Source organism: Rana temporaria, chromosome 3 (assembly GCF_905171775.1).
Source record: "Rana temporaria chromosome 3, aRanTem1.1, whole genome shotgun sequence".
In the NCBI taxonomy this organism is placed as follows: Eukaryota; Metazoa; Chordata; class Amphibia; order Anura; family Ranidae; genus Rana; species Rana temporaria.
This window is the reverse complement of record NC_053491.1, coordinates 243,874,769-243,887,549: the sequence shown is the minus strand read 5'-3', so window position 1 is coordinate 243,887,549 and position 12,781 is coordinate 243,874,769. Positions and strand designations below refer to the sequence as shown.

The window sequence follows — 12,781 nt, the reverse complement described above, 5'->3', positions numbered from 1 at the left end:
GAAGTTTATGGAGCGGGAAGGTTTAGCTCTCTATCCTACAGACAGAACAGGGACCGCCTGTATTTGGTTACACAAATTTACCATCTAAAAAACAGCATATACCATTCTCAACATTAGTAATTAGTAAGGTAACTACCTTTTCCTATCATGTTTAAAGTGGATTTAAACCTGAAATTTATATTTTATTTTTTTGATGTCACAATGTAGAGTATACGATTTCCTATCATCTGTGCCCAGTCTTGCCACACAGAGTTAATCCAGCTCTGAGAAATCCTCTTTTATTGTTCAGTGAAATAAAACGGACTTACAGAGAAAAACCTTAGTCCGTTCCGCCCCCTTGCTGTGAGTGACAGGTTATTTACGAAGCTCATGCACTAGCCTGAGACAGAGGCACATCCTGTGTAAAAAGTTCACAATTCACATCCCTCTCTCCTCCTCTCCCAGGATTGGCTGCATTTACTGTGTTTTGACTGGATGTTTCTCATCATGGGGTGTGATCCACAGTTCAGTGCGATGAGGAAATGTGTGTGTCTGAGGTCACCTGATCACAGTTGCAACATCAGGTTATTTACATATCTCATGCACTAGCCTGGAGACAGGCATTATTTTTTAATTCCCACCCCCACTCCTTTTCTGAAGTCATGTGGTTACTTTTCTGGATTTTGACTGGATGTTAGGGATCATAGCAGAATTTAAGGAAAGGAATACACAAGAGAAAATGCATGTTGGCAAGGGGAGTGTAGAGGTGGGCGGGGAGACTACTGACATCATGACTCCACCCACAGAGCTCTAGACAACAGACCCACCCACAGAATCTGCAGGTTTTTTTTCGGGTCTCATAACAGACAGAGGGGAGACATTTGACAGGTAAGGATACATGCAGGAGGCATCTATATCCTTATAGATCAGCACTATGGCAGTAGTTTAGAAAGGATGAGAGTGAGTTTACATCCACTTTAAGGCCACATTCACACTAGCATGAATCCAAACTCACTAGATTTCCAGTGCGACTTTGGGAGTGAGACTGATTGCGACTTTAAACTCTGGATCAAACTCGCATCGAAGTAGCACAGGCACCTTTTCAAATTTGCACTGATTTGAATAGGTGCCATTTAAAAGAATGGGCTGCGACTTTTTTTCCCCACAGGTTGTCATATTTGACACATTTCCCTCCACTTCCTGTCTAGGGCACACAGCAGGAAGGGAAAAAAAATTAGATGGAAGTCCCATCTTACTGTAGCTGTCACTCTCACAGGTCTCCACATGGAAGAAGATTTAACCTCACCCTCCGTTCTGGTGAAAATCATAGAATTTTGGATTTCCCAATACATTTTGTCCTGGTGAAAACCACCAACAAGACAAACGGAGAAGGAGGGAAATAAGTGGTTCTACTGTATTTCTACTCCAGTAGTGACTCATTAAGGTGTCCATAAGGCCCCTTTCACACAGGCTGGATGCGGTTTTCTCAGCAGGGAATCTGTCCCTGCTGAGCTGAACGGAGCGAGTGGATGACAGGTCTGTCTCCACTCCGCCTACTCTATGGGAAGTAAACAGACCGGCTGTCCATAGACCTCAAGTTTACAAAGGAATTCCATGAAATAGTGTCAAAATTGCATCAAAATAGCAGCCGCAAAATCGCAGCAAAATCACACGACTTTCAAGTGTGAAAGGGGTCTTACATCCGCCACTCCAGAGGAGAATGGAGGGTCTGATCAGATTGCGCCTGTGAAAGTGCATCCCCCATTAACACAGTCAGTCTCTCCTGCGGAGCTATTGTGTTTTCCTGGCAGGGGGAGCCGTCCCAGCCGACCAAACACATAGTTATTATTGCTAGCAGCTACAGCCGCTGGGAATAAGCGCATGAAAGATCCCACAGGCTGGTTGTACCCAAGTTGATCAATTTTGGGTACAATAAGTCTGTCCAGCCTGTTCCTGTTGAACTGGCCAAGATACAAACTGTCTATGGCCAGCTTAAGGCTCGATTCAAACTACTGTGATGCTATTTTGACTCAGTTTGCAATGTGACTTTGGTTGCATTTTGGATGTGGTTTGCATATTCTTTTGGGCCAAATTGCACTGTATATCCCATCAAGTAGCACAAGACTCTTTCTCAAAGTTGCATCACAACTGCGCTGCATTGATGTGAACAGGCACCATTGGAAGCAATGGTCTTTCCATTGTCATGAGATTGAGTGAGACCCAGGTCACATCTGAAATCGCATCAGCGTGAACCAGGCCTAAAATAAAGCTTCTGAGGAAGACGAGGGCATAGAAGTAAGAGTCACATCCCACCCAAAGGTTTAAGAAAAGGAAAGCAATTGAAAATAAGAGGAAGAGGCAAGTAGTTTAATCTCTCTCTGGCTTCTCAGTAGGGAAAATCCTTTTTTGTGCACTGACATGTAGTGCAGTGAAAAAAACATTACAGGTAAGTGAACCATAACCAACAGCCAGGGTAATTGGAATTCACTATAAGACATAAATACTGCAAACTCATTAAAATTTACCTTAACATGCCCTGAGGTCCCTTGGTGTTAGGAGTCGGCCCTTTTTATTTTTTTATTCTCTCCTCAATGATAGATAGTTAAACCTTCTATGGATTCTTATGTAAGGCACTATTGAACATCCAAACACCCCTGGACAGGGTTTCTCTGTTTTTCCCTTTTATTCTTACCCCTGTATGCCCTTTCTCTTCATAGCCAAGGCTTTACAAGCTTCAACTTCGAATAAACTGGACCAATCCTATAGCTCACTCTTTTGTCCCCCTTCTTCCTTTTTTTTTATTTCCTCCTTTCTCACTTTTCCTCCCTTTCTTAGTTATTCATTAAACCCCTCAGACTCCAGAATAAACCTGTAAAGCCTCTTACACACGATCAGTCCATCTGATGAGAACGGTCTGATGGACCGTTGTCATCGGTTAACCGATGAGGCTGTCTGATGGTCCGTCACGCCTACACACCATCGGTTAAATAACCGATCGTGTCAGAACGCGGTGACGTAAAACACAACGACCTGCTGAAAAAAATGAAGTTCAATGCTTCCAAGCATGCGTCAACTTGATTCTGAGCATGCGTGGATTTTTAACCAATGGTTGTGCCTACTAATGATCGTTTTTTTCCCCCCATCGGTTAGGAATCCATCGGTTAAATTTAAAGCAAGTTGGCTTTTTTTTAACCGATGGTTAAATAACATATCGGGGCCTACACACAATCGGTTTTGACCGATGAAAACGGTCCATCAGACCGTTGTCCTCTGGTTAACCTATCGTGTGTACGAGGCCTAAGAGGTTTACTGCTGTTGGCAGTTTATTTTCTAATTTGTGACATACTGCGGACCCAAAGACCTACAGTACCGGTATGTTTCTTTTGTTTCCTCTTGCATTGTATGTAAATGTAAGCTCTAATGAGCAGGGCCCACTGACCCCTCCTGTATTGAATTGTATTGCAACTGTACCGCCTTCCCTGATGTAAAGCACTGCACAAACTGTTGGCGCTATATAAATCCTGTATGATAATAATAATAATACTTACACATCACACTATGTTTGTGGGATTGAGAGAACTCATGCGTTATACTGGAGCGGTCATTTACCACTTTAGAATTTTCCGGCATTTTATTACATCTTTTTTGAAACTCAAAAATATATTCAACCTAAAATTTACCTGAACATTACATATTGGTGAATCAATACAAACAGCTTTTGCATACACACACATACACTAAAACACACACTAACATCTAAACAAATGAATCTGGAAGGAGATGCAATTCCAAGTGAAAATATTCAAATCTGGCACAAAAACCAGTGCACTGCTTCATTTCCAGAGCCTTTATTTTGCCGTCTCAGATTCTAAAACTGCTGACAGGGCCTTATAGCCCTTAATCATTTACAGGAGTTTTCTACAGATGTACAACATTCAAAAAAAAGATTGTGCTGAACTTGCTCAAGGCATGCTGAAACGGACAATAATATTCATGCCTGCTGCCAATTTAAATGCAGTAATGGCTCTATGTATATGAAGCAGACATAAAAACATTCATAGTTCAAAATGCCACTCCTACAGGGCACACTCTGCCTTGATTTAATACCTGTACATATAAAGGTTCAATTTATAGGAAAATTGCTTTCTGAATGTCTTATAATAAGTACATTTAACAAATAATAAACATAATGTTTGTTAAATGACAGATTCTATTTGCTGCCTTTCACTGGGTGAATGTAACATTCCCTAACATTCGATCCCAAGAGATAAAAAAGCCATTAGAACTATTTAACCATAACAGTCAAAGCGGTGGTCAGCAACCCAATGATCAAGATCTACCTGTCGATCAGGGGTAGGTGACGGATAGACCACGACTCTTACCCTATAACATGGACAGGAGAGGCAGCATTTACTGTACTCAATCCACTTTCCTCCTGCAGCCACTAAAAGCCGCCTCTCCTTCTCTCCCTCCCACCAACATTCAGCGGCTGCAGGAGAAAAGCAGATTGGTACAAGTAAATACTGCCCCTCCTATCCCTGTTCCTTCTATTTCAGTTGCCCAGCCTTTGTGTGCTTCCCTGATACCCCCCCTTCTCATTTCTCACCAGCTGCTGTGGAGGAAGGGGCAAGTAAATGACACATTCCTTTTCTGAATGAACACAGTGAGTGGTCAGTACTGATAGCTCCTGCGTCCATTCATAATGTAAGCATAGTAGACATTTACTATGCTTTGGTTTGTGAATAAACAGGAAGCCGCTCATCACAGAGCATTTCCCATTCGTTCACTGTCCAGTGCAAGACAATTTATTGTCGATTTATATTTTTACAGTGACATTGGTTTTATTATATTTTTCTAAGGGTTAGTTCACACTTGACTACATTTCTAATGCTTAACAAATGCTCCTATAGCGTTTGGATGGGCACATCCAACATCAAACCCCACTCAAAAAATGTTTGGCTGTACATGTAGGTTCAGCTTGCTCATTGGTGTTCAAAAGCACACAATATAAAACCTAAGCAAGTTTCTTCTTACTCTTAATTTATTTCTGCACTCCTATGACCCACTTTCAGCAAACAGCGGGCTGAAGCCTGCTGTTGGCTGATGTCACAGAGCCGGTCTAGGCTCGGACAAGATTGAAGATGAAGTTGGGATCCATCCACATGTCTGGACTGGCCACTCCTGTCCCCTCCACAGTCCAGCACTCCAGCGAGCGTGGGGGGGGGGGGGGGGGTTTCAGAGCTGCTTAGGGAGCTGTGAGAAAAAAAGATTGGTGGTGTTAGAGGCGCCAGGGGATCGATGCTGCATCCACCTAGGTAAGACACCTTCTAGTCTTTATCCTATGTGCACACACTCACATTTTCTGCATGCTGCTTTATTAGAAGTCCTAAAGTAGCAATCGGCGAAAGGAAGGGAAAAATTGCCATGCAGCACTGTAATAGTACAGAGCATCTGAGCATCTTCTGTGCATCTAAGCACTTCCAGTGGAATTGCCGTTGCAGTCCGACCAGAAGTGGGATCGGGTTCCTGTCAAACGCAAGTACCCACTACCCCCCCCCCCACCCCTCTAAAAAGTACCAAAAAGTAAAAGAGGGGGGCGGGGAAGAGCACAAAGCGGAATTTCCCCTTTGGGGTGAAGTTCTGCTTTAAAGTATCACTAAACCCACAACATAAATGTAGTACTACCCTCGTAGGAGCTGCTGGTTTGATTTGGGTGGCATGTTACCTCTTGTCTTCTCGACGTCTAGGGTACTGGATGAGAGCTGTAATAAAGTCAATGTCCACACGACAGGTGTCTTTTCTGTGCATTTATTACCCAGCCGAGTAAAAACGGTAAAAAGTAGAAGGGTTAAGGGATAGTAGAATTGAGAAATGGCAGATTCAGGGTTAACTGGCATGGAAACAGTCCTGCTCCCAATGATAAGTCTCTTCACCACTGTAGTTAGAGTGGGTACAGTGCAGGGATGGGCTGGCCATAGGGACTACAGGGAGTTTCCCGGTGGGCCGATGGCTCAGTGGGCCGGCTTCAGTGACAGCGGACCGCCGCTCCTCTATCTCTCTCTTACTGCAGAGCTCACCTCCTCTCCCTCCCCGCAGCGCTCACTTGGGGGGAACAGAGAATCAGGGGGACGACAGAGGATCATGGGGGAGGGGACAGACAGCTGACTCAACAGCTATGGCCTGGGAGTTTCTCACTTCTGCCTAATCTTGTCCCATAAGGGAGAGCACCGAACTGATTCTTTGCCCCAGGTGAAATAATGTCTAGCTTCCCCACTGGTACTGCCTATAAGAGGACCAGTACCAGCCGTTCTACTCTAATAAAGTAGAACGGCTAGTGGCTAGTGAAGGGGGAGAGGGGGCTTGGGTGGCCGGGGGGGGGGGGGGTGGCTGGCCGCCATGGGAGAGACATGTCAAAGTGGGCCAGTCTGGATGAAGTCCAGGGCCACATTTTTGTCCCAGTCCAGCCCTGGTACAGTGCATCTGGATAGGCCTCTCTCACCAGCCTAGCAGCAAGAGTGTCACTCGGAAACTTTAGGTGAAATTTTCTGCCACATACCTTCCTAAAGATGGAGATAACTACGGTCCAAAATCCCTCTCAACTGGATTCAGCACCCGGATCTCCTTCAAATAGCTTCAATTGCAGCAATAACTGACAGGCGACAACATCCAGCCTCTCAGGTACGAAGTGTCCTTCGATGAGCGGATAGGCCTCTCCTGCGACACCAGCCTCGTGCTCGGTGTCCCTCAGACAGGTTCCCCATCGACCGGCTTCCTACACTTTGGACGGACAGCACAGGACCACTTGAAGGTTCGTAGACTCAGTCTGCTTACTGAGCCTACTAGGTAGATTAATGCTCAGGACCAATGTGGTTCTGAAGCCAGGAACACAGCAACACACACACCTCGGCCAGGAGGGCCACACATGGGGTGGGGACGACGACTGCCCAGGTGGAAGGCGTGAGGCAACGACGACCCGCACCAATGGTGTCTTCCCCCTAATTACCCCTCCCCAGCATGCACAGCAAAGCGATCAACCCTCCTGATTGGCTGCCGAGGAGAAGTATCCACACGACCCTGAATCTACTGCTGCCCCCTACTGTCTGGGGGTGACTGAGGTCCCCAGACAGGAGGATAGGCACACGGCACAGCCAGGGCTGGAACAGAGGCCTTAAATTTAACCAAATAACCATGGTCAGAGTAAATTAACTCTCTTACCCCCTTTTAAATTTACAATCGCACCTGCCATAAAAGTAGCCAGGCGCTACATTAATAAAATAAAATAAACCCACATGCTGTTCATGCTCAGTCACTATGAGATTTGTTTTCTGTATTCTGCAAAAATCCTGGTTGATCCTGCTGCTCTCTATCTCCACCTTCTGACCCCAATTCAGCTTGGGATTTTTAAGCTCTGGTGCCAACTCTTCAGTGAGTTTCTATGCTGAGCATTTCTTCCCCATCACCCATCTTAGCAGCCCATAAGACGATAGTCACACATGTGGACATATACACAGTGGTAAATCAGAGCCTCCCTCCTACTCCATGCCCACTAACCAGCTAAACAAAACAGGGGTGGGATATTACATGTAGATGAACAGATGCTTCACCTCCTTCCTATTCAAAGACACAGGTTGGAGGGGTGTGGCAGAAATCCAACCCATACCAGGTTATTGCCAAAAAATAACAAAGATTTAATTTCAAATATATTTGTATGACAATTTAAAACAGTTTATTGACAATTATTATTTTTACTCTGTATTCCAAAGGCTGTTTTTTTTTTTTTTTTAACATGTGACGAGAAACAGAGGACTCAAAGCTCCTCCTGCTTATGTTTCCCTGCAGACAGGCTGGATGTGTCTCCAAATCAGGGTGCGTCTCCACTGCAGATGTAACAAATCTGTTCACAAAAAGGGTAACTTTCCTTAACCGGTTAAAGACCGCCGCACGACTATTTACGTCGGCAGAATGGCACGGCTGGGCACATGAACATACAGGTACGTCCCTTTTAAGATGCCCAGCCGTGGGTCGTGAAACGAGCAGCTGGCGGCGCGGTCGCTACTCGGTCCTGTCATCCGTGACCGCGCCTGCGGAACCCGATCGCCGCCGGTATCCCACGATCGGGTCACAGAGAGGAAGAACGGGGAGAGGTGAGTGTAAACAAACCTTCTCCATTCTTCCTAGTGTGACGTTCCTCGCACAGCCACGCCCCCCCCCCCACAGTAAGAACACTCCCTTAGTACACACTTAACCCCTACACCGCCCCCTACTGGCTAACCCCTTCACTGCCAGTAACATTTTCACAGTAATCAGTGCATTTTTATAGCACTTTTTGCTGTGAAAATGACAATGGTCCCAAAACTGTCAAAAGTGTCTGATGTGTCCGCCATAATGTCGCAGTCACGAAAAAAATAAAATCACTAATCGCCGCCATTAGTAGTAAAAAAAAAATATTAATAAAAATGCCATAAAACTATCCTCTATTTTGTAGACGCTATAATTTTTTTGCGCAAACCAATTAATAAACGCTTATTGCGATTTTTTTATGAAAAATATGTAGAAGAATACGTATCGGCCTAAACTGAGGAAAAAATATTTTTTTTATATATTTTTGGGGGATATTTATTACAGCAAAAAGTAAAAAATATTCATTTTTTTTTTTTCAAAATTGTCGCTCTATTTTTGTTTATAGCGCAGATGTGATTAAATACAACCAAAAGAAAGCTCTATTTATGGGGAAAAACAGACGCCAATTTTGTTTTGGAGCCACGTCGCACAACCGCGCAATTGTTAGTTCGCAAAAAGTGGCCCAGTCATTGACCAGCAAAATGGTCCGGGGCTGAAGTGGTTAAAACGACGCAGTGCCGAATTACAAAAAAGGGGCCAGGTCCTTTACCTGCAAATTGGTCCGGGTCTTAAGTGGTTAAGAAAATCAAAACTGATAGAAGGCAAATGCTGGAGGCACTGCATTATGGCCCATTTAGTCAAATGAATCACATATCTTAAGGACAATCATCAAATTCATGCTGATCATTTGACTCAAAATTCTCTCGAAACACAGCCATAACAACTACTTACTGAAGAAAATTCATTAAATCATAATAACATATTCACATTGCCCACCGGGCTATTCCTGTCCATATTATTTACTTTATTAGAAACAGACACGTTAGCAAGCAGGCTTTATTATCAGGAAACGATATGTAAAACTCATCTGGTGCATCTTCATTCAATTTAGTCTCTTTTCTTTAATCTATTGCAAGGGAGGCTCACCAACATAAAATATTATGATTATAGTTAATTAGAAGCCTAGACATTAGTTTAAAATAGATTTAATTAACTACTTAAGGACCGAAAGAATTTCCCCCTTAATGACCAGGCCATTTTTTTGCGATTTGTCACTGCGTCGCTTTAACTGACAATTGCGCGGTCGTGCGATGATGTACCCAAACAAAACGGACGTCCTTTTTTACCCACAAATAGAGCTTTCTTTTGGTGGCATCACCTCTGCGAGTTTTTTTATTTTTATTTAATTTTTTTTGCGCTATAAACAAAAAAAGAGCAACAAATTTTAAAAGAGATCAATAGGTTTTACTTTTTGCTATAATAAATATCCCACAAAAAAAATCATCAGTTTAGGCCGATATATATTATTCAACATATTTTTGGTAAAAAAAAAAATGCAATAGACGTATATTGATTAGTCTGTGCACAAGTTATAGTGTCAACAAAATAGGAAATTGATTTATGGCATTTTTATTATTTATTTTTACTAGTAATGGCGGTGATCTGCAATTTCTAGCGGGACTGCAACATTGTGGCGGACAGATCAGACACTTTTGACACATTTTTGGGACCACTGACATTTATACAGCGACCAGTGCTATAAAAATGCACTGATTACTGTATAAATGTCACTGGTAGGGAAGGTATTAACAATGGGGGGCAATCAAGGGGTTTAAATGTGTTCCCTCCTGTGTGTTTCTAACTGTATGGAGATGGGACTGACTAGAGGAGGAGACAAATCAGCTGTTCCTACTTAGTAGGAACAGCCGATCTGTCTCTCCTCTTCTGACAGATTAGGGTTGTGTGTGTTTACACACACACATCCCTGTTATGGCTCTCGTGTCCGTCATCACGCATGGCCAGCGGACATCGCGGCCGCCGGCCATGCACATCGTGACCCTTGCTGTGTAGCGGGCACGCGTGCGCCTACTAGAACTGTTTAACCACTTGCCTACCAGGCCAGTTCAGCCATTTCTCTTCTACATGTAAAAATCATAATTTGTTGCTCGAAAATTACATAGAACCCCCAAACATTATATATGTTTTTTTAGCAGAGACCCTAGAGCAGGGATCCTCAAACTACGGCCCTCCAGCTGTTGCGGAACTACGCATCCCATGAGGCATTGTAAAACTCTGACATTCACAGACATGACTAGGCATGATGGGAATTGTGGTTCCTGAACAACTGGAGGGCCGTAGTTTGAAGACCCATGTCCTAGAGAATAAAATGGCAAGTTTCTATCTTGCACAGTATTTGCGCAGCAATTATTATCAAATGCGTTATTTTTTTGGATGGGAGAAAAAACTGTTTCATGCTTTAAAAAAAAAAAAAAAAACTCACAAATTAGTAGTATAGTTAGTAGTTTGCATAATGTAAAAAATGATGTTACGCCAAATAAAGATATGCCTAACATGTCAGGGTTACCACCGCACTTGGCTCTGCTTTGGTAGATGAGCTAATAAAGCCTCTGTTTCGCTACGATATTGCAGTGATCGTAACCTTCTACTACCATTTTAATGACTTTAAAAACGATGTGCTCATACAGAAACAAGAAAAATCAGCTACGAACACATACCTGGTAAAAATGGGATGATTCTCTGCTTTGGATCTTTTTGACCTCCTTCCACTGGAAACTTGTCCAATAACTGCATCTGGGAAAAATACAATTGATAGGAGGTTTGAGAAAAAAGCATCCCAACATTTCAAATAAATTATCTTTCTTATAACTATTGTGTCTCTTAAAGCAAACCTAATTTTTGTTTTTTAGTTTTGGAAAAGGCCGATAATGGTTAGAACTCCAGTCCTTTTTTTTTTTTAAGCGGTGTCTCACACTGGAGTAGTTTCCCTTGAGGGAAAAATCCTCTCATAGTCCGTTATCACTTTTAAAGTGGTTATAAATTCTATGCATTAAAGTGAAAATCCTTCTGTGCTGCAGCTTCCCCCAGACCTCCCCCCCCCCCCCCGTTTTTTTACCTGAGCCTGATCCGATCCAGCGATGTGCTCTGGCCACTGTCTCTCTCCTTTATTGGACAGACTGCTGCTGTCAATCAAATCCAGTAACACAGGAGCAGGGGACAGGGCCGAGTCACACTCTATGTGTCAATGAATGCAGCAATGGGATTTAGGAGCGAGACCACAAGGGTTCCCCCTGGGAAAACATCTTTACATGGGTCTGTTTCATCAGATTAGGCAACCTGTCAGAATTTGTAACGGAAGTGACATTTTGTTGCCGCCATCTTGCTACACACCGCCCTCCTCCAAAGTAAGCATACACTGAGAAGGGAGCAAGTGGACTGTTACACCCATTGGAGTCTTGCAATTCATACTTATTTTTAACACTAAACAGAGCTCATAAGGTGAAAAGCAGTATTTTGAAATCCAACTGACTGTTTAGATGTTACATTTTAAAAGCAGCCGCAAACCTGCTGATCTCACAATTCAACATGGATTTCTAGATACTGTATTTCACCATATAAGCTCCATTTACTGATAAAAATAAGTGTGAAATGCAAAACTCTGGTGGGTGTAAGATGTCCGCTTGCCCCCTTCTCAGTGTATCCTTACTGTGGAAAAATGCAAGACGGCGGCAACGAAACAACACTTCCGTTACAAATTCTGACAGGTTGCCAAATCTGATGAAACAGGGGAAACCGATGAAGAGGAGGGTCCTGGAGCGTCGGCGGGGCACCCCAAAAGAACAGGATCGGGGCTGCTCTGTGCAAAACTATTGCACAGAGCAGGCAAGTATTAGGCATGTTTGTTATTTGTATACAAAAAAAAACAAGGGTTTACAACCACTTTAAGATTACTTCACCTCTATTACTATTTTGGTAACAACTGAAACATTTCAAATTGTCATCATTTTCAGTCCTGGTGACAATAGTCACCACAACAAAAAGAGAAGGCGGGTCTCCAAGTTATTCTGTTGTTTTGACCCACACACACCACAAACCTCCCATAGTTTAGTTTGTCCAAAAATTAAATGAATGAAAACCAAATGTTTATAACATCCTCTTGAGAGCCCATTCAAACAGGGGCAACATGACTTCCAGCGCGACTTTGGTAAGCAACTTGGACAAGACTTGAGTATTAATCACAGAGCGACTTGGGGCGACTTCAGCACGACTTACAACGCAACTTGAAGTCGCCTCCAGGAGGGGGAACTTCATGCCAAATTTTAAATAAAAAAACGGCCTCCGTAAAATCCCCGCTGAGCTGGCAGCTGACAGAGCGGTCCCCGCACACTGTGCAGGGACCGCCCTGTCTTTCCTACGCTCTCCCCTATGGGGGATCGGATGAACACTGACCGTATGTCCGTGTTCATCCGATCCGATAGACGGAAGAAAAATAGGATTTTCTTCCGTCCGCAAATGCGGATTTTTGCGGAGGGGGACAATTACGGGTGTCAGCGGATGGTCATCCGCTGACACCCGTAATCACATAGGGACCCATGTATGTCCCGTTTTCATCCGCAACGGACGGATGGAAATGCGGACATACGGTCCGTATGTGTGAAAGGGC

At 43.6% G+C, this 12,781-nt stretch overlaps 1 protein-coding gene across 2 annotated transcripts in view; it reads right to left on the bottom strand.

Moving 5' to 3' along the window:
* SH3PXD2B (SH3 and PX domains 2B) overlaps positions 1-12,781 on the bottom strand; it is a 228,920-nt gene that overhangs the window by 114,784 nt on the left and 101,355 nt on the right. For both annotated transcript variants that reach the window (XM_040344537.1, XM_040344538.1), the window contains exon 3: positions 10,836-10,911. In XM_040344537.1, the coding sequence (XP_040200471.1) occupies positions 10,836-10,911 (76 nt within the window). The remainder of the gene's footprint in view (positions 1-10,835; positions 10,912-12,781) is intronic.